The sequence below is a fragment of the Lepisma saccharinum genome, chromosome 23 (assembly GCF_977018435.1).
Source record: "Lepisma saccharinum chromosome 23, izLepSacc3.1, whole genome shotgun sequence".
NCBI lineage: Eukaryota > Metazoa > Arthropoda > Insecta > Zygentoma > Lepismatidae > Lepisma > Lepisma saccharinum.
The window spans coordinates 34890807-34915411 of record NC_139251.1 but is presented as its reverse complement, the minus strand read 5'-3'; the positions used below and the strand labels follow the sequence as shown (position 1 = coordinate 34915411).

Here is a 24605-nt window from a genome sequence, read left to right as displayed (position 1 = left end):
TTACAACATCACAAGTATCATTAATGTTTTGGATTTTGCTCAGGCAAGACTCCCAAGTTGTTGTTTTCAAGTCGTCTCTCTTAACGAGGAAAGCTAGTGGCAACCCTGCCACGTGCCCCTGGTAGTTATGTCAGAGCAAGCTTTTGCTGTGTTGGGTTGCATACGTACAGGATAGATTTTAAGTGCTTATAGCGCAGAAACTAAGCGCTTTCGAGGTAAACTTTATAGGGAAAAGTTACTTGTTTTTATGATATCTACCAGCACCCAAGCGTTGTTGAAAGAGTTTTGCGACACCCTGTATTAACATGGACAAAATCCACAATGGAGAAATGGAAACTAAAATACACTTTGTTAAGGCTCGCAACTGTAGAGTCATTCCATATCAAATCATCCAATTAAAAAAAATATATTGCATGACCGTTTTAGAAAATTTTCATTTTTAATAGAAAAGTTTGTACATGTTTTAGAAGTGATTTTTTGTTTTCAATGTCACTAATAACTGAGCATATTTCTTTTGAACAAAGCAAGGTGGCGATTGGGTTCGAAAACCCGGGGGGGGGGGGGGGGGGGGGCAAGGACAGTATATTTAACTTTGTACATAAGATTTAGCATAGTGCATGGGCTAAATTGGCGAAAAGTGCGGGGCAACTGCCCCCCTCGCCGCTACTGCATATAATTTGTTGATGTTGAATGCAAAACAGAGCAAATTACGTAATGGGGAACATACGTATAATTCTGAGATGTGAGACAATGTTCTGATTTTGTAAACAATTCTTGTGTGCCGCTGTTTTAGAACACATATTCTAGCCACAATACTAATACTTACTACTGTACTTATCAGATACTCATCAGGAATGTCATCATATTGAGATTCTTCAAACCCCTGTTGTGAAGGATGTACAGATCTTCTTTCATATTCCACGCTTTGACCTTCATCCTAAAATATAGCAATATAAACATACATTATTTTATATTTGTTTAAAAGATTTTCAAGCAATAGCATAATAAGCAAAATTTATTTTATTTCAAAAGTTGAACTAAGGTTACAAGATATCTAACGTGACTTCAAACATGTAACATCAATGATCATCACCAAAATGAGAAATGAAAGATCCTAGTATTGATTACTACATAATTGAAAAAATATAATTTGTTGTACTGATTACTACATGAATCAAATTTTAATTTTGCACATTATTTACACTAATTTTCCAATAGTTACCACTTTACTCATCAGACTCATTGATTCATCATATGAGAGAGACTCATCAGGAATGTTGTCATCATCATATTCATCACTTCTCGTGTATGAAGGATGCATAGAATATGCTTCATATTCCTCAATTTCACCTTCATCCTGAAAGATAGAAATATTTGTTAACAATAATGTTGTCAATGAACACACTACGAGGAGTAATTTATTTGTTAATTTAGACAGATTGCCAAATAATGATCATTTTTCAGTTCAACTTATGACCCTTGGCAGTGACACTGATATATGTATCCTGGTGCTTCAAGATAAACTATTGAAATCCCCCTCCCCCTCCCCACTGGGACACCGGGCAAGATTCCAGTGTACCCTGCTTCAGCTAGGGCTAGGCTAGGGCATAAAAAAGATCCATACTCTATTCTTCAACGCCATTAGAAGAGCTTAGTTCATACTATTACTACAAACACATTTTTACAGATGATCTTGATTACAGTGAAATTATGCATTAATAATACAAAACTTGTACTTTTCATTCAAAGAGGGAGAGATTAATAATGCTTGGTGGCTACAAAAATCATGTAATGTTAGAACATTGATCATTATTTTTTTATATCTTTAAACAGAATAATTTTGCCCTAAAGTGTCTTAGAAAAAGCTTAAGGCTTGACTGGACCTGAGCTGACACCGGCAAAGCCATTTTCGAAAATTCCTCCTTTTGCAGAACTGCTATGAAATTCTGAATTCTGAAAAATTATATCTGCTAAGAATTCTTTCTAGAGCATTGACACAAATCTTTGTGTGGCTTGCTTTTGCTGTTGTCTAGGTCTTTGCAATAGCTTAATTTTCTTACGCAGCCACGAAACTGTTGCATATATCTAGACAAAAAGTGAAAGCAAACCAGATGAAGATTCGCATGAATGCTCTAGAAAGAATTCTTAGCAGATGTATTTTTTCAGAATTGGAATATTGTAGCAATTTTTCACAAGGGGAGGAAATTTTGAAAAGGGCTTTGCTTACATCGGCCAAAGGTCCAGCCAAGCTTTATCAACTCTTCTCTTGAACAACTTCGCACAAATTCGCAAGGGACGTTCTGAGGTAAGGAATTCCCCAGTCAGCCAACCGGTCAGGCAGTACCAATTTATTGAAGAATAATGAAGGCCAACTGTAATTTTATTTGATGAATTATTATTGGAATTCCTAGGTACCTGGGCTTGCCCATAGTAAAATAAAGTCTACAGTCTATTTTGGAGGTTTGGTATTTTCCTCAAGGTACCCTGTTACTGAAATTACACCACCCATTTGGTGTTCTCAGTTCAACTCTGGCATAGCCCGCTACGATCCTTCCAGCCTCAGCGCTTTCGCACCTACAAATATGATTTTCTGTGCTAGCTGAATCTCCACTTTTCTCTGCTAGAGGCACTCACCCCTGACCGTGCAGACCAGACTTTGCATGTCCACCTGTGTGTATATACGCTGTTATTGAGCAGACACTCAATTGTTATTTTGTGTATGTTCAAAGTTATGCTTACTATTGCTACAAAGTGATAAAGTTGAACCTCTCTTAATACAAGTTAAAAAATGCAAGCTATTTGGAAACAGTAGTGAAACGCTACAGAGTGCCTGATATTATGTATAATGCATCAATAGTCCTGTTTACCTGGGATTTCTTCTTTTAAATGTGAGAGATTTTTATCACTTTGCTGTGAATTTTGAATACATTAATTAAGGAAGAAGGATCCGTGATGGCGCAGTCGTTAGGGCTTCAGCCTCCAACGTGGGGTACCCGGTTCGAGTGGTCATCTCTGGAAAAATGTTCCATCAGTGTTCTTGCACAAAAGGGTCTGGGTCTGCCAGGTTCACATCATTTGATGATTAAATGCAGTTGGATCGTGGTGTTGATCACATCACTTCCACTATGTCCGAGATTGAAAATGTGTGAAAACATACATAACAGTTGGGCTGAAAAGTTCGTAGGCTGACCCATAGATGGCGTTACTAGAATTAAATCCATGTGATTTTTACTTAGTACTAACCTTCAAAAGATGCGTGTATAAATTTCACAGCTGCTGGATAATTAGTTTGTGAGATATAGCATTGTGAGTGAAGCAGCTTTTGTTATTGTGAAAAAATGGATAAAAAAGAATTTCGTGTGTTAATAAAGCATTGCTTTTTGGCGAAAAAAAATACTGTTGAAGCCAAGGCTTGGCTTGATAAACATTATTCGGACTCTGCACCAGGAAAATCAACCGTTGAGAAGTGGTTTGCTAAATTTAAATGAGGCGAAATGAGCATCGAAGACGATGCACGCAGTGGACGCCCCAAAGAGGCTGTTACCGACGAAAACATCAAAAAAGTCCACAAAATAATTTTAAATGATCGTAAAGTGAAGTTGTTCGAGATAGCTGAGACTTTAAAAATATGAAAGGAACGTGTTGGACATATTGTGCATGAATATTTGAACATGCGAAAGCTGTGTGCAAAATGGGTGCCGCGCGTGCTCACAATCGATCAAAAGCAACAACGTTTTGATGATTCGGAGCAATGTTTAGCGATATTCAACCGTAATATCCACCATATTCTCCAGATCTGGCCCCCAGTGACTTTTTCCTGTTTGCAGACCTTAAAAGAATGCTCGCTGGAAAGAAATTTAGCACTGATGAAGAGGTAATCGCCGAAACTGAGACCTATTTTGAGGCTAAAGAGAAATCGTACTATAAAAATGGCATCGAAAAATTGTATGACCGCTATAATCGTTGTATCGCCCTCGAAGGCAACTATATTGAATAATAAAATCGAATTTTGTCAAAAAAATATTTTTTACTATGTTAGCCTACGAACTTTTCAACCCAACTGTTAACTGCATACCTTAAGGCAGGGTGGATAAAAATCATGTTTTTTATTTAAAACATCATTTTTGTTGATTTTTTTATTTAAATCAGATTTTTTTATTTAAATCGATTTTTTTTTAAAAAAAAACATGTTCAAAATTTCATATAGCATGCTCATCAAATTAAGATTAAACCTTTCTTCAATTTTTTCAATGTTAAAGTGCAATACAAGCTCAGAGTACGGTGTGAATTTAGGGTACACCTTGTCTTCTTTATACTTTATGTACCTCATGAATTTGGTCTGAATTATTTCTATTTCCCTCATATGTTTTTTGTCCATATTACCGATACATATTCTACTAGTGAGCGTACTAGGGAGACATACAAAGTTATTAATATTGATGTAATTTCCAGATCTCCCCAACATCTTTTTATGGATCCTAATTTTTTATATGCTTGGTTAACGATATGATGGATATCCTCTTTAAAACATAGATTTACGTCATATGTGACACCAAGATCCATGAATTTAGTGAACTTGCTTTTTGTTTTCCTCCCATCTGATACTGGAAGTTTTTTATTGTTTGAGTGTTTGTTATATACATTACCTGACATTTATCAAGATTAAATGAAAGTCTATTATTTTCGCTCCATTGCAGTAATCTATTTATAATGCCTGCAAGTCAAGGCTGTCTTCGTCACAGCAAATTTTTCTAAATATTTTTACATCGTCAGCAAATGTAAGGCAACACAATTTTGTAATAACTTTCGGGAGGTCATTAATAAAGAGTAAGAAAAGGAGTGGGGAGTGGGCCCAAATTGGACCCCTGCAGCGCCCCAGAAGGCATAGGGTATTCCCGAGATATGTATCCTCTATAATTGACAAATTGCTTTCGATCCATTAGGTAAGATTTTAGCAGCATAATCACGTTTTTAGAAATATTAAAATATGATAGCTTCTGAAGTAAAATGTCATGATTTTCCAAATCGCATGCCTTGGCCAGGTCAGCATAAAATACATCTACCTGTCTCCTTTCGTCTAATTCATAAGCTACAAAATGTGTAAATTCGACAAGGTTTGTGATTGTCGACCTCTGCAATATAAAACCATTATGAAGATTTCATTCACATTAATTTCTTGTGCAAACACTCACATTAGAATAGAAGAAACCAGAGAAATGAAACATACATTAGCAATACAGCGCCATTTGTAATCAGCATAAGTCCTTTAGAAAAAGGAAACTGAAGTTTCAAATGGGAACTACAAGCTTGTTGCGAAAAGATGTGAAAATTTCTGTCATAAAACATTTTATTATCTTGTCTGTGACCCTAACCTTCTACCGATTTCCTGTCATAAGGATCTGGGTTCGAATCCCAGCCTACTTATGGATATAATTTGTGAGTATTATGTCATCATTTGCAACTAATCATTATTTATATGTGAAACAAGTCAGTGCACTTGTGATCATATTCGTTGGTTTCTGACATGTTTTTATATTATTGTATCAATTTTTCAGAGACAGTAATCAAATGTACTTCTTTTCCATGCTACAGAAACAACTCCCAGTTGGATTTGGATTACATTGAAACATTTCTTCTTAATTGCAAATCATTTGTTCATTTTAATTTTTACTTTTTTATACCTAGAAATTTTCTACAAATATAAAAGTTATGCCTTAAATTTGTTGTAGACATACTATACTTCAGTTTGATATACTGAGTATAATCGATAGTTAGAGTAGAAATCTTGCATTAAATATTTGAGGAAAAGAGGTTATATTTAGAACTCTTATGTAGAATCTACTGCAATAAGAGGTTATTGATATTTGCCACTTTCTTGTTGCACTTTTTGAGCGTATTTGATAGACAGTTATCTGGAGTAATATATTACGAAATTTTACTATAATGATTTATTATTTACACTATAATTGTAATTAATTTGTAAAAAATAATTCTTTGTTAATCATTAGTTAATACATGACAAGTATCATGTTAAAGTTTACCCCTGATACTTGCTTTCTTCCCCTTACCCAACACCCAATTACTGTTCAGTTTCCCTTCTCATTATTATCTTTACATGTGACGATGAATATTCTAAAACATAGTTACATGGGGTTCTAAGTATGGTGTTAAGCTACAATACAATTACCTTCTTACAAACATGCTCATGTAAATTAATTGCCTTAATGAGTTGGTCTGGAAAACCTAAAAAAATCAGAGAATTTAATTTATACAAATTTTAAGACTTTAATGTATGCAAGGGTCTGACAAGTTTTGAAACAGTTTTGTGTGTGTGTGTGTGTGTGTGTGTGTGTGTGTGTGTATGTGTGAGAGAGAGAGTGTGTGTGTGAGAGAGAGAGAGAGAGAGAGAGAGAAGGAGAGATCTGTGAAATATTTAAGTAAATATCAAAACTTACAGCTTCAATTTGAAATTGAGATGATTTGTAGTGTGGTAATTTCTCATAACTACTTTCATATTCTTCAGTCGAAGCTTTGTTCTGAAAAAAAAAGAAGAGAAAAATAATAGGACATTTTTTTAAAGTGTGTATTGTGGTGAGTACACCTGTACGAGGGTCATCCAAAAGAAAGGAATGTTTCGATGTAAAACACAAACGACAAATGATATGTGCAAAACATTTACGGTACAGATACTACATACCTTACTCTACTTTTTCACATATTTGCCATACCCATTCAAACTCTCATCACAGCGTGATACCAGCTTGTTGATCGCTACACTGTCACTACAGTGTTGAATACATTGGCGGCAACCAAATACAATGACGGTATCAACAAACTGGTATCATGCTATGATAAGTGCTTGAATGGATATGGCGAATATGTGGAAAGGTATGTAGTTTCTGTACCATAAATGTTTTGCACATATCATTTGTGTTTTACATCAAAACGTTCCTCTTTTTCTGGATGACCCTCGTATAACAGAGAAAGACATGAGGAAGCAAGTACCTTAGACAGGAAAAATCTTACACATTTCTTGGTGGCACTAATCAGAGTGAAGTTGAATGAAGTAACTTTAAATAGCAGTTGTGCTTTATTCAACACAATCATTAATTTTTCGAGCACCAACTTCTTCTTTTTTCCCCCAACATATAGTTACAGTCGTGCCCCCAAATATCTATCAGCATTGAAAATTCATGTTAGAGCCACCTATAATTCTTGAATGCAATCATACCCATAGCTGCAACAGATATGCAAGGGGGTGTGGGGCAAATGGAGCCACAGAACCTTCCTGAAATTTTTTAAGAATTAAATGAAGCATATGTGCTTTTTCTCACCATAAATCATTTTATTTGTGATACCCTGTGAAAAAAAAAACATAGTACCAGGTGGTTATAATTAAAGTGACGGTGTTCAGAGTGGTACAACATGGGCTGTAATGACAGTAGCAGTCTGAAACTTCGTAGATATGCTAATGAAGCAATGCGCTTGCGAATTATGGGAAAAAAAGTTCCAATTCTCACCACCAGGGTAAAAAATAAGCAGCAAAACGTGGAATTTTCCGTAACTCTGACGTCAAAGTCGGTGACATTGCCTAACCATTGTGTGAGCTCCCTGGTTGTTGTTAATGACGCTTGTTGCTTTGTTTCCTTTAGTGATGTGAATGTTTGCCAAACATTAAAAGTTTGAATTTTTCCATGTAAAAAGCAATGGCTATTGCGAAGAAAGACCGTGCACTGCTAGTGAATTTGTTTTACATAATCTAGTTCAAGGTCCTCATGAATTTGTGAGATACGAGTATCTCGGCTATGACCAGTAATAAGTCGAGCAACATTATTCTGTATAATCTGCAATTTCCTTATGACTGAAGGTCGGAGATGACCCCAAGCTGGTGCTGCATACAGGAATGTGGGATGTACCATCACCTTATACACATGCAAGCGAGTCGTCAGTCCCAAGGTAGGATTTCAGAAAACTGTCCTTCACTAATGACCGCATCATCTCTAGGCAGTTTCCAGATCCCCCGATCTTAATCCATGTGACTTCTGGCTGTGGGGATATTTAAAAGATCTTGTCTATCAGGGACATGTCCGGTCTTTGCCTGATCTGAAGGCTAGCATACAACGACATGTCGCTCAGATTTCGCCAGACACGCTGCGAGCAACCGTCGACCATACCGTGTTACGATTGCAGCATGTTGCTGAATTGGGAGGCCATATTGAACAGTTCTTGTAACCATAGTTCCTAATAAACATGCCAGAATTATTGTTCTCATGTGTTTGATCTTTCCTGCCTTTTTCCTGTAACTATACCACGTTTTGACTGCTTACAGTGCCATTTTTTACCCTGGTGGTGAGAATTGGAACTTTTTTTTTTTTTGCATAATTCGCGAGCGCATTGCTTCATTAGCATATCTACGAAGTTTCAGACTGCTACTCTCATTACAGCCCGTGCTGTACAACTCTGAACACCGTCACTTTAATTATAACCACTTGGTATTTGAATTGTTTGAAAGAAGACCTTTTCCCTGTCATTAATGGGATCCTTCATGTTGTTTAAAGGAAGACAGGTTCATACCTCATTATATCCTACACGATCATGCCCGAGTCACATTTTCAAGTTATGCAATAATAGCACAAAGTAATAAATTATAATTAAAATAGCTAAAAAGGATTGAAAAGTATAAAAACTTTTTTGTAGCTGCAAAGAACTGATCAGAGACATGATGAGGACATCAGGTTTTTATACTTTTTAATCCCTTAAAAATATTTTAAGTACATGAAAAGGTACATGTGATTTTTATCTTGTTTTGAATAAGTTACTTGATAGGTGGCATAAAATACCAACTTCTTTTATTATTCAGTTGATTCTTCATCCTGAAAGGTAACAATGTTGAAGAGATAGTTGAATTTTTTTCTAGGTGAGAGTGTGAGATAGAAAATCTTTTCACATGCTTATACAGACCAAGAAAAGACAAGAGAACTATTTGTGTTTTAGAAAGATGGATTCCTAAACTGTCTAAACTGTAGAATTAAACAGTCTATAGAATATATGTATACCAATTTAATAGTTGCATAGTATTGATATATATATATTTCAATCCCTACCGGTTCCCTCAGTATTATAGATGATGTACTATCTGGAAGATTGCTGGTATCCAAAGACCCAATGCTTCTCTCATATGGATAATATTCATTACCATCTTCACTTGCTGTTCTTTCCTGGAACATTAGAAACTTACATTAGGGATGCGCCAAGGTAAAATTTTGCAGATATCTGTATAAAGTCCTGTATAAAATTTACTGATATGACTAAATAAGCTAGGTTACTTTTCAAAACTAACAAAATGGGTTACTGTTCATTTAGTTTAGTAGCCATTTTATTATGGAATGACACCAAGTGTTGTATCTATTAGATTAGTTTTGTTTATATTTAAATGCAGAATTTGTGACTAATTGTTCCATACCTATTTTCCTCCATTTGAAGAATCTGCATAATAATCTTCAGGTTCACCTTTGTAGTTCGGTGCCAAGAACATTAAGTGGTTGACATTCAATCTCACAGCTGAAGTTCCGCTATGAGGATGATATTTCAATTATGAATTCAATACAAAATGAGGTTTATAAAGTTTTTAAGTCTCTGTTTTTGAGCTGCAGTAGTTCAGTCGTTAGGGCATGTGACTACCATGAGAGAGACCCAGGTTCAATCCCCAGCAGGGAACCGGGATTTTTCCCACCTGTTCAAGTGGTTTCCAGCACCCACCTAGCATCCTGTAAAGTGGGCAAAGGCAGCCAGAGGTGTGATGCTGATCACATCTCCCCCACCTTCAGCCGTGATCAAGAAAGTGTGGGGCCCTAATTCCACCCCTCTATATGCCTTCATGGCATGGTGCAAAGCACAGGGGAGCTCTTTACTTTACTTTTCTGTTTTTGTTAAATACTTGCAAAGCCACGATTCTGTCTTGGGACCTCCTACTGAAATGTGCATTTAGTAGAAGCCTGTTTTACTTAAGTGATACATTATTGTTTTCTACAATGTCATCTTCATTTAACTACTGTATTACAAAAATAGAAACAAGTATTCTTTTCAAGTTAGAAAAGAAAGAACTTTGGATGAGGCCCCCAGTGGGATGCACCACTTGCATTGCCAGTTTTTTTTTACTGCCATTGGCTGTACAAATATCTGACACCAAGATCTGTGAAATTAAGATAAAAAAAAGTAATCTGTATAAAAATAGTACCTACGTTTGGTCATCATGACAATCAAATGTTGAAGATATAATGTGGTGGTGGGAGTGGATTGTGGCGAGAGGTTGAGATTTGAAATAAGTTACTGTAATCCTATCACACCAGAAAGTTTGAAAATATCACACTGTGTCTGGTGGTAAAGAAAGTTGAAATTTGACATGATTTTATATATATATATATATATATATATATATATATATATATATATAGTGCTGTAGTCACATTTACACTGCAAGTACAAATGTTTCCATCCTTACCACTTTACTCAGTAATGTAGATGTCACACTTTCTGAAGGTTGCTGTGGAACGTTTTTGCTATCTTGAGCAGGGACGGCGACAGGGGTGGGCACGGGTGGGCAAGCGCCCACCCAAAAATTCCTGTGCCCACCCGATTGCCCACCCTATCAAATTCAATAAGCACATATACTTGGATATATATATGAATGATTCAATAAATAAGTGTATTCTGGTGTTCATAGCATGTACATTTTACTTGTGAATATTATCTATGCTAGAAATGTTCACATATCATCTTATATAAAGCCAATTTTCTCATTGGAAAGTGAAAGTAATTACTAGAGCTATTGAAACAAAAACTGTGATCAAATTAATACTTCCATGATTAAAAGCAGCTAGTAGGCTTTGGAGGCTCAAAATTATGCAGGGTATGATAAAGATTAGATCAGAATTTAGGGTAAACTTGAGGAATGCAGCTCCGGGCCTTCACTGGGAAAGACTGCTTTGAAAAGTACCACATAATAAAAAAAAATAATAGGTACTTCGGATGTGGTAAAAAATATAATAACAAACCACACCATGTAACTTGGCAAGACGTTATAACTGAAACTGTATAGAGAGGATTGGACTGAGGCCTTGGTGCTGTAAGCTCCGGGCCTCCACATACGTATATAAATCCCAGCCTGGGTATGGTTAAAATAATCTCCAAATAAACAAATAAAAACATCATCTTAGCGTTAATTCTCCAGCAACACAATAAATTATTTCGACTTTTTAAATATTATTATTATTATTATTAGAATAATTTAATCAAGAAGACTTAGATGGACAGGCCACGTGACACGAATGGCAGAGGAAAGAAAAGTTTACAGGATTCTTGTTGGGAAACCTGATGGTAAGAGACCAGTAGGAAGGCCAAGACGAAGATGGAGGGATAACGTTGAGATGGACATAAAAGAAATTGGTAAGGATAGGAAAGATTGGATTGATCTTGCCCCGGATAGAAATAGATGGAAGGCTTGTGTTTCTGCACCCATAAACCTTCGGGTTGCTAGAGAATATAGTATAGTTTTAATTAGCTCTGCATTGAAATTCCAGAAGTGTACTTCTTTTTTATTTCATTACAATTTTTATATACCTGTCATCTTCAAATATCAATATGGTATACGAAATATCAACTTTATATTCGTTCTACTAATAAGAACGAATCACAATAATCCCTACAATACCGAAGTGAATACATTTTAATAAACCACTTATGTATGGAAAAAGCTACAGAATTATTCAATTGCTAATGACTGGCTTATCATATATATCCTCTTTCGACACACACAGTTTGCCACACGAATGTCGACAGAATCTGCAGATGCAGCTGAAGTAAAGAAAAAAAGTTATGTCACGAAGTATCCAGAAGACGATTTTGTTAGTTTGTTTTTAAGCCCACTTCTATGCTCAGATGGGCTAATCGGGACTAAACCTACAGTTTAACGTGTAGTCCGAACCAGTGTGCATTGTGCTTCCACCAGAAGAGGGGGAGTTCAACACATGACGTCTTCATTATAATGCGACAGCGTTATGCCATTGGGAAAAAATTATACAGAAAGAACTCGCACCAAACGTGTCATTTTATCACCACAGAAGATGCGTCCATTTTAAGAGGGTGATTGCCTGAGACAAATTGAGACTTTCGGAAAATAACGTCATTGTTCACGGAATTAGCTGCCTTGATCCACTAATGAAATGCTGTGCAATTGAAACTACCACCTCAACTTTCTAAGAGGTACGAGCTAATGAGACTCCATTTTTGGAAGAGTAAGTCGTGGTTGATTTGTTTTATTTTAAGTCATTTCAATTGTGATTAGATGAAAGTAACGAAGGGGCGAAAACAAATACATTCTGACACTCAAAATACAAACCCTCATAAATTATTACTTTGACAGTGGTCCCAGGCTCCAGGGACTCGTTACCCTGAAAGAATTAAGTTTCCAGGGTATGCTGCACAGGTTGACATTCTAGTGTATTCGAAATGGTCACGCCATACAACCCAAGTCATCTATAAAAAATAGATGAATTATTGCTGTTACGGTGATCAACTTCGATGAATTCCTTGTGTCCTAAATCATTTTGTTACCTCAAAAAAGTTCATGTAACCATACGTGTGTTGTGTTGCTTCTCCCGCATTAGATACATGAGAGTTCAGAAAACGAATAGCAACTTAGCTAATAATCTCTTCAATTCTGAACAGATTTTTCAATCTCACTTGTTTATTACATATGAGTGATATTTTGTCAAAATAGCCTTTCATTAGCCTAGGAATAATACTTCATGGACAATGAACAAAGAATTTGTTTTCCTTGTTTTTTTAAATCATTCCTAATAAGACGTTCATTTTAATCCAAACATGCAGTGGCGGCGATTAGGAGGAGCGGGAAGTGGGGGATGCAGTACCCCCGCCACATATTGCCACTTTTTGCACCCGCACTATGGCCTCTTTATGCTAAGCCTTTTCTACCAATAAAAAGTATATTTTCCTTGCCCCTCAAATGTTGGCACCCAATCGCCACTACTACAAACATTCAGATAGATTTCTCAGTTGTACAAACCTTGTAAGCTAAGAAAAGTAACCCCCAAGGAGTTTATAGTCAAAAACTCATACGATGAAAATACTATGCTCAGGAACATGTCTTCAATTACGAGAAACTTCACGATTGTCTACCATCGCACTTTCTATCACTGTCGCTCCGGCTCCCGTGGCGGAGTGGTTAGCACATCGCGCTACGACGCGGTCCTGGGTTCGAATCCCGGCCTGGGCATAGATGTTTGTGAGTGAGTGTTCATTCATCAATTTCATCATGTCATCACTCATCCCCATCTTCGCAAATTAGCCAAAAGTGGCACAAAAAGCGAAGTAAAATAAAAGCAAATAAATCAACCAATCAAATCAATCTATCACTGTCGCCGAATACATAAAATCAAGTATGTGCCTTGTATTTGCAACACAACCTTAAACCTAATTCACATTTATTTCACTGTATTAACATGCATGAAATAATGTGGTTAGAATGTATGGCTGCACATGCTAAACACTTACTTGAAATAATTGTGTACATCAGAGACAAAGCGAAAGGAAATGGAACAAGATGGGAGGATAGATTAGAAAAGAATAAAGAGGAAAACAGGAAAAGGAAAAGATGTAAGAGGAGAATCGGGAGTGTAAGAGAGAGGGTGATACATACGACTTACATACACATATATACTATATATGGTCTTACATTTATACTGCCCACCCTAATCTATCAATATGGCGCTTCTGCCCACCCAGTCGAAAATTTCTGGCGCCGTCCCTGATCTTGAGATACAATGCTTACCTCGGATGGATAGTATCCATAACCATCTTCATAATAATCACTTGATCTTCTTTCCTGGAACATTACAAAATTATATTAGGATTCCGCTAAGCTGAAAATTCCACATATTTCAGCCATCCCTATACCTAGCTAGAATCAGGGGTTTATCCAGAATTTTTCATCTGGGAGGGTGTAAGTCCATATTTAGGGGAGTGTAAGGGTGATTTTTTTTTTTAGCCAAATTAAGCCTAAATTGAGACCTTGTGAAAAATTTTAGGACGATATTGAGGAAATTTGGTATCGTGCGGATAAATCACTGGCTAGAATCAACCTGCAAGGGAGGGCACTTAAGTTGCTGCAGCAGCTTATTTCAAATATGCCATTTTAAGAATCCGACAACAATGACCTCAGTGCATACGTTCCTGAGTGCACGACTCTGCAGGACACTCCTGCACATGTAATGGCGACGGCGAAAATGTACAAAACAAATGCAGCATAGTTCACCCATATTTCTTCTGTGTGATGTGTTGGCGGCGTTACCGCACTGGCAACAGTGTAAAGGCAGAAAATCGCACACAAATTAAGCGGAACAGTACTTGGTTGGATTGGCGTCACACACTGCATTTGATGCTTGCATTCTGCACCGTTTGCCCTACGTTCTGGAGCGGTATACAGTTTGGATCCGGATCCGGGGGGGGGGGGGGGGGGGCAGGGGGGCAACATGCCCCCCACTCATCAACGGAGGGGGGCAATATGGTCTTTTTGCCCCCTCAGTCGGGCCCGAAAAATTAGACTATATTTTTCTAACTTATTTTTGATTCTGAAGAAATTTTGAGAAAATATTTTTACACTCGTTAAATGAACTTGGACTCAAGTTTCTGCTAACAGCAAGAACAGGAAGTACGTGACTGGCAGATCCCTAAGCAGATTACGAATGGCAGTTTGGTCTCTTCAAATAAAGTGGAACGTGAATTGTCTCCCCCTTCCCTTCCCCCTAGGAATTTGCTACTTCTGTTTCCAGTTTCACAGGTGCGCTCGCTTGTAACAATACTCCGGGGAGGGGGGGGGGGGGCAGAGGTCGGTGTACTCAGATAACTGCCTCCAGTTCCTAAATAGATACTAACTGACACATTTCTGCGAAACAGGTGCCGTGGAGGAACCAAATGTGTTTTGACGAATTCCTGGCCTCCCTCTTTCTGCATGCCTCATGCCCGCAACCTCTTTGGCGGGAGAATATGAAGGTTAAGTAAAAGCAGATGCGCGTTTCGCACGCTTTGTCTGGAACTTATCAGTTGAAGTTTGGTGTTGGGTTGGCCAGTTAGGGTCAGTTATCTATGGTGAATCGCCCCGGTGCATCGAAACAGTGCGTCCGTCGACCACCAAGTCGTATCATTATTAATACAGTCAAATTTTGATTACGAAAAGGTGGTTGCAGGGGAAGAGTGGAAGAACCAGAGGTATTTTTTGAGGTAAGCACTAAGCAGTAGAATAAAATTTTCCTTGATCATTTACATGAGAGGAAGCGATTGTAGTAAAACCGCCAAAATTAAAAATATTAACAACAAGGTGTTCGATTTCCGGGGAAGTACACACATGATTCCTTCATTCATGATTATCATCATCGTATCCTAGCCATTGCGCAAACTTCAGTAACAAGTTCTACAGTAATCACCTCTGTGTGAACGTAAGACATTTAAAACGGAATGTAAAAATGTCATCGCACGATGCCCTGCAACACATCGCACCGGCTGAAGGAAGGAGGGGGTGGGGGTGCATTTCGGGCAGCTAGAGGTCCAGCGCTTCAGAGTGTCCTGCGCCAGATAAAAATAATTGTTTGTTCCCAGTTTATTGCGGGTTTATATGATCTTGGCTTGGTAGTTCCAATAAAGAAACTAATTTCATTTTTTCATAAATTCATGGGTGGTTTTGACATACTTAAAAGTATCCAAAATTATTTAAATCATATTGTAAACAATACTAAATTAAAATCGTGTATTTCAATCAACTATAATTCATATGCAATATTCGTTTAATTAGAGAGTGAAGCCAGGAAGTGGAAATTTTATTTTATTATGAAACAATATAAATTCACCACAGCATCAAAATTCAATGTAAAGTAAACCAAAAGGAATTATGATAGAGAATGTTATTGTATATGATTAAAATTTGCCACATTCATAGGTATAACAATAGTTTGATATTGAACACACAGAGTTTTGTAATTAAATGTAATGATCATCAAACCATGATTATACACCAATTTACAAGATCACATAATTCTTGGTTTTAACCTTCAACATGTTCTGCTTATTGCTCTTAGGTAGTAGCACGAGATTGTGATTTTATAGAACACCTGCACTTTAGACACCTGAACAAAAATCTTTGATTTTTTCAGACTTCTGAAATATTTTGGTTGTATATTGTATGCCCCCACCTAGGGCCCTGGAAGGAGTTAAGATTTGCTTTACCAGCCTTTCCAAGAACCATGTTGCTATTAGAAATTTTGAAAAAAAAGGACACATTTTTTAAGGAGAATTAAGACTAGTATTTTCAATGGATTGTATTTATCATCCTTTAACTGTTTATTCGGAATAATTTATTGACGGTTCCGAGAACAATTTAATATTACAAAAACTGGCTGTTTACTGTCGTTAGCGTAGTGGTTAATGCAGCCGTCTTATCATTAATTTGATTGTTGATTTGTTGGTTTACGCGAGAGATGTTGGTTTACGCGAGAGATCATTGAAACACTTAAACTTAAAGAACGACATAGAAGGCGCATGAAATACGATAGCGACAGTAGAATTAAGTATAATGATACTCGTAAAAAAGTAAAAACACTCATAGATAAGGCATATAATATGTACCTAAGAGAAACAGAAGAAAGTATTGAGAATAATAGTAAATTATTCTGGAGTTACGTAAAAACCAGAAAAGGTAGAAATACTTATTCAAACCAAAGTATGACATATATGGATAATGTAATAGAAACAAATCAAGGTATAGTCGATAACTTTGCTTGTTACTTTAAATCTGTCTATTCTGAGTTTCCAAGCACGTATGATGTAACAGAGCAAACGGAATTATGCGTATCTAATTCACTCTCAAGTAACAAAATTACTGAACCGGAATACTGGGAGGCAATAAAAAAATTAAAACCCAAAAAATCTAGTGGGCCTGATGGAATCCCTCCATATTTACTTAAAGGGTGCGCTGAAGTGCTTAAAACGCCTCTATGTTTAATATTTAATCTAATTATGAGGACGCAAACTTTTCCTACAATCTGGAAGTTAACAAGAATATGTCCTATCTTTAAATCAGGTGAAAATGCAAAAATTGAAAACTACAGACCGATTGCCATTCTGTGTGCTCCAGCAAAAGTGTGGGAACAAATTTTGTATTCAAGGATTTTTAAACATGTTAGAAGCTACATAAGTAGCAATCAACATGGCTTTTATCCATGCCGATCCACTACAACTAACCTAGTAAATTTTGTCCAAGATGTCCACAATGCCTTTTATAATAGATCAAGTGTGCATTCAATTTATATTGATTTTGCTAAAGCATTTGATAGAATTAAACATAATCTTCTTTTACGTAAGTTATCAACTTTTGGGTTCACAATCAATTTAATAAACTTATTCAAATCATATCTTCAGGGAAGAAAGCAATATGTAACATATAAACAATCAATATCTCGTGAGTATTATGTAAGCTCTGGTGTGCCCCAAGGATCAAATCTCGGGCCTCTATTATTTATGTTGTTTATAAATGATTTGCCAACTTATGTTAAGTATTCAAAATGCCTTATTTACGCTGATGATGTAAAATTATATAAAGAGATTACTAGTGTAGAAGATACATTAAAACTTCAAGAAGATCTAAATGCGTTATATGAGTGGAGTTGTATAAATGATCTTAGTTTTAACATAAAGAAGTGTTGCTTTATGCAGTTAACAAATAAGAGAAACACTATTCATTATACATACTCTGTAAATAGTCAATTGCTTCCTCAGGTGTTCGTAGTAAAAGACCTTGGTGTTCTTATTGATTCTTCCTTGACGTTCAAACAGCATATCTCACATGTTGTTAATAACGCATACAAAATACTAGGCTTTGTTATTAGAAATACTAAGAATTTCAGAAGTATAAACTGTATAACAACCATATACAACAGTATTGTAAGAAGTAGACTGGAATATGCTTCTATTATCTGGTCACCAATCTACAAATCACATGAAAATACCGTGGAGAGAACACAGAAGAAATTTTTGAGGTATTTATATTATATAAAATATAAAAAGCCAGTACAATATAATGTGCCATATCAAAATTTGCTGCATGAATTTAATTTTAAAAGCCTTTGTAATAGGCGGAATATTCTGTATCACTTATACTTACATAAAACTGTAAACGGTATGTTAGACAATAGTTATTTCCTCAGTCAACTACAATTCAATACCAGGAAAAGTAATTTACGTGGGCGAAACTTACTGATTCCGAAAATTCCCAAAACTGAGAAATATAAAAGCAGCCCATTAAGTAGAATGTGTGATTTGTATCATACGCTTTCAATGAATAACCAGGCCTTAGATTTATCATTGCCATTCACACTATATAAAAAAATGATTGAAACAGAATTATGACAAAATACACTGTAATCATTCCGGTATCACTATTCTCCCATTATTTTCCATTGTATTCTACAATTATGTATCTATAGGTATTTTATGTATGTAATTATTGCACAAGTCTTTGTTCTTGTATGCTGAAAGACAAGAGAAAGCGTCAGATTGATTAATTTAATTATTGATTATGTTATTGATTAATTGTATTATCGGTGATGTATGTTTATATATTTGCTAATTGTGTTGTAATTATTGCACAAGTCTTTGTTCTTGTATGGTGAAAGACAAGAGAAAGCTTCAGATTGTTTAATTTAATTATTGATTATGTTATTGATTAATTGTATTATCGGTGGATGTATGTTTATATATTTGCTAATTGTATTGTTTTCTTTGTATTTTTTTCCTGCCGTCTGTAATTGGAGGTTTACCTCTGTTGAGGGCAGTAAATAAATAAATAAATAAATTAATTAATTAAAGGGATAGGGTTCGATTCCTATGGAGAGGGGACAATTTCACTGTTTCGGAACTATATATACACCCAGCTCCAAATAATAATGTTGATTACAATTGACAATATCTGTGACATTTTTGAAAATCCATGTCAGTTTCGAAAAGTTTTTTCTAACGTCACTTATTTATAAAATCAGATTAACCGCAACGGCGACTGAAAAGCAGTAACTCTCCAAAAAAAGGAGCGAGGAGGTAGGCGACGAGCGAGACTATTTTGTGGGTGGAGATTCCAATTCTATATAACCTATATTCCTAAATATCACATGCAAATTTCTCTTTTGCGAACGAAAGTTCATTAAACTACCAGGTTATTTACTACTGGAGACTTCACTGTTGAAAAACCGGCAATGAAACAGGAGAGAAATGTCCCTGTCTATTAATTATAAAGGTGCAACATCAAAGTAAAATATAACTGAACAGTCTGGCATCTTTAATCACCCGAAAGCCATCGGCAGCAATTTAGAACGATTGTACCCATATGGAATCTTATAACCTGCCACTCATGGAAGCATATACAATACCTGCAAGGTAAAATGCTATTCACATTCCCCTCTTCTATATGGAATATCAATGCAAAATTGAAACCAAACAATTTTTTAAATTTTAGTTCTTGCGTTCATGATTCGCAAAAAATACATAACAGTAATTCCACTTCACATTTCTTGATTTTAAGTAGTGTCGATAAGAAAGTTCCTTAAGTTCAAACAGTATAGCCCTCATGAATTTCGAGCTTTGAAAATGCATTGTTTTTTATAAATCATTTGGTTAGGTTTGAGTTGGTGTTTTAAGTCCATTTTATGCACAGTATGGCTAATCGGGACTGGGTCTACAGTTTAAAGTGGGATCCAAACCACTATGTGCCTCCACCGGGTATCGAACCCGGGACCCCTTGATTACAAGGCAATGACGCTACCACTGCGCCATCGGGGAGGCCCCATCAATGATTTGAACATTTAAATGACCCATATACTTAGCAAAGTGCTTTTAAGGAACATGCTTTTAATGCCTGCAAGCAAGAATTTGACTTCCCTTGAGCTTGCATCTGATATTTTGAAATCGGGGAGGGGAGGTTTTAGGTTCGGATCCTGGGCCATGCATGAGTGTGTTATTGTAGCGTTATGTACTTAATCTAATCAATATTCATTGTCAATATCGCGATTAACTCAAGAAATAAAAATGCGACAAAAATTAAATTAAAAGATAATTTCTCCTGGACGTCGACCAGGCTAAATAAATAGGCTCTTGAGAGCTAGCTCCATTCTTATCATCAGCCCCGAAAACTTGATAACAACCCAACAACGATATCTCGAGATAATCAACATAATTCACCAGCATAAAACTTTAAGACGTATTTACGTAATACTTTTATTTGCACCGGATATTCCCTAAAATTTCTTTCTTTATTTTAATACGATAATCCAGAGTAATGCTACAGTATAAATTGGAATATTACAGCACTTCTCACTGGCAAGTTCTTTGACCTACTGTTGAACCAGGGACCATTTAATTACAAGTTGATATGTGTAGGGCGCCCAAAGGGAAGTTCAAAGGTTACTTGCTCGGTCTACAAGGAAAAATTACGGCTTACTTTTCCCAAAAAATATCTGGCGCCTGGTCCCACAGCCATTATAATCCTCTGGGGTTATGTGTTGTCCTTACGTGTGCTGAATGCCCCTTTTAAAGCTTCAGCTTCTAGCAGCGATTTGGAGATTTTAAGAAAGTTTTATGGGTTTTAGTCTTGGTAGGGAGTTCATCTCCGATCGCCTATGTATAGATGTATGTATGCATGTGTGTGTGTACACACGCACGCGCGCGCGTACACAGACACACACACACACACACACACACACATATATATATATATGTGATTCAAAAGTCACGCGACATAGGACAACTCCGTTATTTGTGCAGATACCGAAAAAACGATAGGGCAAAATTGTTGGACATATGTTTGAAATCATGACCGTGATGTTGCATTTGTATTATTTTCATTGTGTGCAGGAAACAAGAACAAAATTGTTGGAAAATACGTTTTAAATCATGACCGTAATGTTGAATTTTTCATTTTTTTCCAGTAATCAACAACAATGTCCCATACACAATTCAGGAAAGGGTGGAAACGGTTCTTATCCATATTGCAGGGATGAGTCTACGAGAAGCTGCGGAGAAATATCACAGACGGCATCCAGATCAACCACCGCCACATCATGCAACCATTGGTCGTTTACTGGAGCGGTTCAAGGCAACTGGCAGTATCCATGACAAACGACGGTCTGGGCGGCCACGTACAGCAACAGATCATGCAACCTCAGCTAGAGTACTAGCTAAGCTGACAGTCAGTCCAACACGGTCAACACGAAAAGTGGCTCAAGAATGTGGCATCAGTCAAGCATCCGTGTCCAGGATACTATCCAGAAATCATTTCCATCCATATCGTGTGCATTTTGTCCAGGAACTGCATGGAAATGACACAGATAGACGGGTGCAGTTCTGTGAGTGGTTTACTGAAAGACGAACGCAGCAGCCACACCTTGAAGCTGATATTTTTTTCAGCGATGAGGCCTGTTTCCATCTGAACGGAACAGTGAATAGGCATAACGCTGTGTATTGGACAACCGAGAACCCATACATTGCTGTAGATGCTCATCATCAGACTGACCCAAGGCTAAATGTGTGGTGTGGCATACACGGGGATGTTCTCATCGGTCCCGTATTTCTTAACAACAAGCTCACTGCTGAACTGTACAGAGAGCATCTCGAGATGTCACTCCTGCCCTATTTGGATAATCTACCCCTAGCAAAACGACGGTTTTTTTACTTTCAGCAAGATGGAGCACCGCCGCATTTCGTACTAACAACTCGCGAATTTCTGAATGACGTTTTACCTGGGCGTTGGATAGGTCGCAGGGGTCCCGTGTAATGGCCGCCTAAGTCGCAGATTTGACACCACTTGACTTTTTCCTCTGGGGCAATCTCAAATCTGTTGTGTACAGAAACAGGCCCCGAACACTGCAGGAACTTCAGGAAAACATCAGAGGAGCTGTGCAGCAATAACACCTATGGTGTTAAGTAATGTGCGCAAGAGTTCTGTGAACCGTATTCGGATGTGCCGTCAACAGGATGGCAATCAATTTGAACAATTCCTCCGGTAGTGTCCCAGCGGTGCAGCTGCTGGACAAGTCAGTTCAGGTCGTTCCTTTGTATCAGTTTGCCACTCCGTGCGGCTGCTATTGCTATTGGGATTGTCAATTTTGTTGTTCGGTCGTAAATGGAGTACGGCTATGACAATGATTTGTTTGTTTCTTTCCGTTTGCCATTTTGACAGTCATTTTGTTTGGTTTGTGATTTCAAGTAGACTAATAAATGGTTGATCTGCTGTCGCAACAAATACGCTCATGATTTCCAACAATGTATTTCCTACACTTATGGCCTCTATCGTGTTTTCGGTATCTGCTCAAATAACGGAGTTGTCCTATGTCGCGCGACTTTTGAATCACCCTATATATATATATACAGGGTGTTACTAAAGTTCGTTTCCAACGCTTAGGAGGTGATTCTACAAGTGAAAATAAACACAAAAGTTCATGTGACGAAATGACGAAAAGGGCACCCATTCGGAGTTATTGAAGTGGGAAAAGTTGGAAAATTATGTTTACACGGAAATAGTGGCACAACAGCCAAACATATGACCGCGGCGAAGGGCGTTCCACAAAGAAATGCGGCATGCTCTATTTTTTTTAAAAAAAAAAACACATGGCAGATGTGTGAAGTTGATGCGCAAGGGATCCCCAAAGGAAGCGAATGGGTCTGTTGAAGTCATGGGGCTGGGGAAGGGTTTATAGAGATGTGTTATACACGGAAAGTGATATGTGGAGACTGACAACTAAGAAGAAAGCGACTATCCGTAGTGGACATCACCATTACGTAGAAAAACAAAGATGTTGGTGGTGCTGCGCTAGGTTGCATACGTGTCGACAAGTTCACTATTGCAGAGTGGAGGTGCCGAGGGAACCACATCACAGACGATGTTCAAACTGTCTGCCATTAACTTCCACGCAGAGATGACAACGCCGAATCAACGACAGTCTAGTGCGAGCAAACAACCCCGCGGTATCTGCTATCGTCGCTGCGGCGACATTAATGCTTGCAAGGAGATCCTCGGCCGACATGGGTGTTCTTTGTGAGTGTCCCTTCATCAATTTCACCATATGATCACTCATCCTCATCTTCACGATTAGCCAAAAGTGGCAGGAAAGCGAAGTAAAATAAACCAAATCAATCAATTTATATCCTCAATGCTTAAAGGTAAAACAAAGATAACGTACACTAATGTAAACAAAAATGCACTTTTCATTTCTCATTATGAAATCCACAAATCAATTATTCCATGAACCTGTATTTTAAATAGGCCCTATCATATGTTACGTATTTATTATTCTTTAGAATTATAACGTGCAAATGACCACAAACACATTATGGAAAATTAATACTAGAAACAAACACAAAATCGCAAAGTAACTGATCATATCGTTACTTCTATTACACGAAGTAACTCGGTTACAGCTACTTACTTTTAAAAGTACGAGGGTCACTATTTATATTTTGAGCCTTGGCAACACTGATTGAAGTTAGGCGCGATTTGTCGTTTGCACGGAATCGTCTGGCATTATTGACCATAACGTACTTCAAATGTTTTGTCAATAGCTTCATTTGTGTTGTTTACGCGTATGTTGCCTTGGAGATTGCGCGACAACAATAAAATGGAAGTAACTCGTGAACATTTTCGTGCGATGATTTTTTACGATTTTCGACGTGGATTATCAAGACAAGAGTGCATCGATCAACCTACTTCCACATTTGGCGATGAAGCCCCATCCTTTGCCACTGTGAAACGCTGGTATAACGAATTTAATGGTGGCCGCCATTCGCTCACCGACGAGATTCGCGAAGGTCGTCCAAAATCGGTTGTTGTTCAAGAAAACATTGATGCTGTGCAAAACCTAATACTGCAAGATCGTCATGGGACATACTGTGAGATTGAGGCAACCATAGGCATTAGTTCCACCAGCATATATAAAATATTACATGATCATTTAGCTGTGAGAAAGGTATGTTCTCGTTGGATCCCACACAATTTGACAAAATCTCAAAAAGACGCTTGCGTCAATTGGTGCAAACAAATGCTCAATAAATACAATCCTGGTGCTTCAAAAGACGTATATAAGATTGTAACAGGTGACGAATCATGGATATATGCATATGAGCCGGAACGTAAACAGCAGTCGACTGTATGGGTGTTTTAAGATGAACCCAATCCAACAAAAGTTGTTCGCGCTCGAAGCACATCGAAACAAATGGTCGCCTGTTTTTTTGGGAAAACTGGTCATGTGGCAACTGTGCCTTTAGAGGAACGTAGAACGGTCAACTCTGAATGGTACACAACAATTTGTTTGCCAGAGGTCTTCGGTCAAATACGGAAAACAAACAAACGCCGTCGGATCATTCTTCATCAAGACAATGCCAGCTGTCACACATTTCGTCTAACAACCGACTTTATGAACAGTCAAAAAATCGAATTGATGGGTCATCCGCCGTACAGTCCTGATTTGGCACCCAATGACTTCTTCTTGTTCCCGAAT

The 24605-nt window shown here is 37.3% G+C and overlaps 1 protein-coding gene across 1 annotated transcript in view; it reads right to left on the bottom strand.

The window, feature by feature from the left end:
- LOC146005465 (uncharacterized) overlaps window positions 1-24605 on the bottom strand; it is a 191331-nt gene that overhangs the window by 158931 nt on the left and 7795 nt on the right. The window contains exons 4-8 of the mRNA XM_083144708.1: window positions 13850-13903; window positions 9105-9218; window positions 6456-6536; window positions 1223-1357; window positions 827-937 (exon numbers count right to left, since the gene is read on the bottom strand). Of these exons, the coding sequence (XP_083000834.1) occupies window positions 827-937; window positions 1223-1357; window positions 6456-6536; window positions 9105-9218; window positions 13850-13903 (495 nt within the window). The remainder of the gene's footprint in view (window positions 1-826; window positions 938-1222; window positions 1358-6455; window positions 6537-9104; window positions 9219-13849; window positions 13904-24605) is intronic.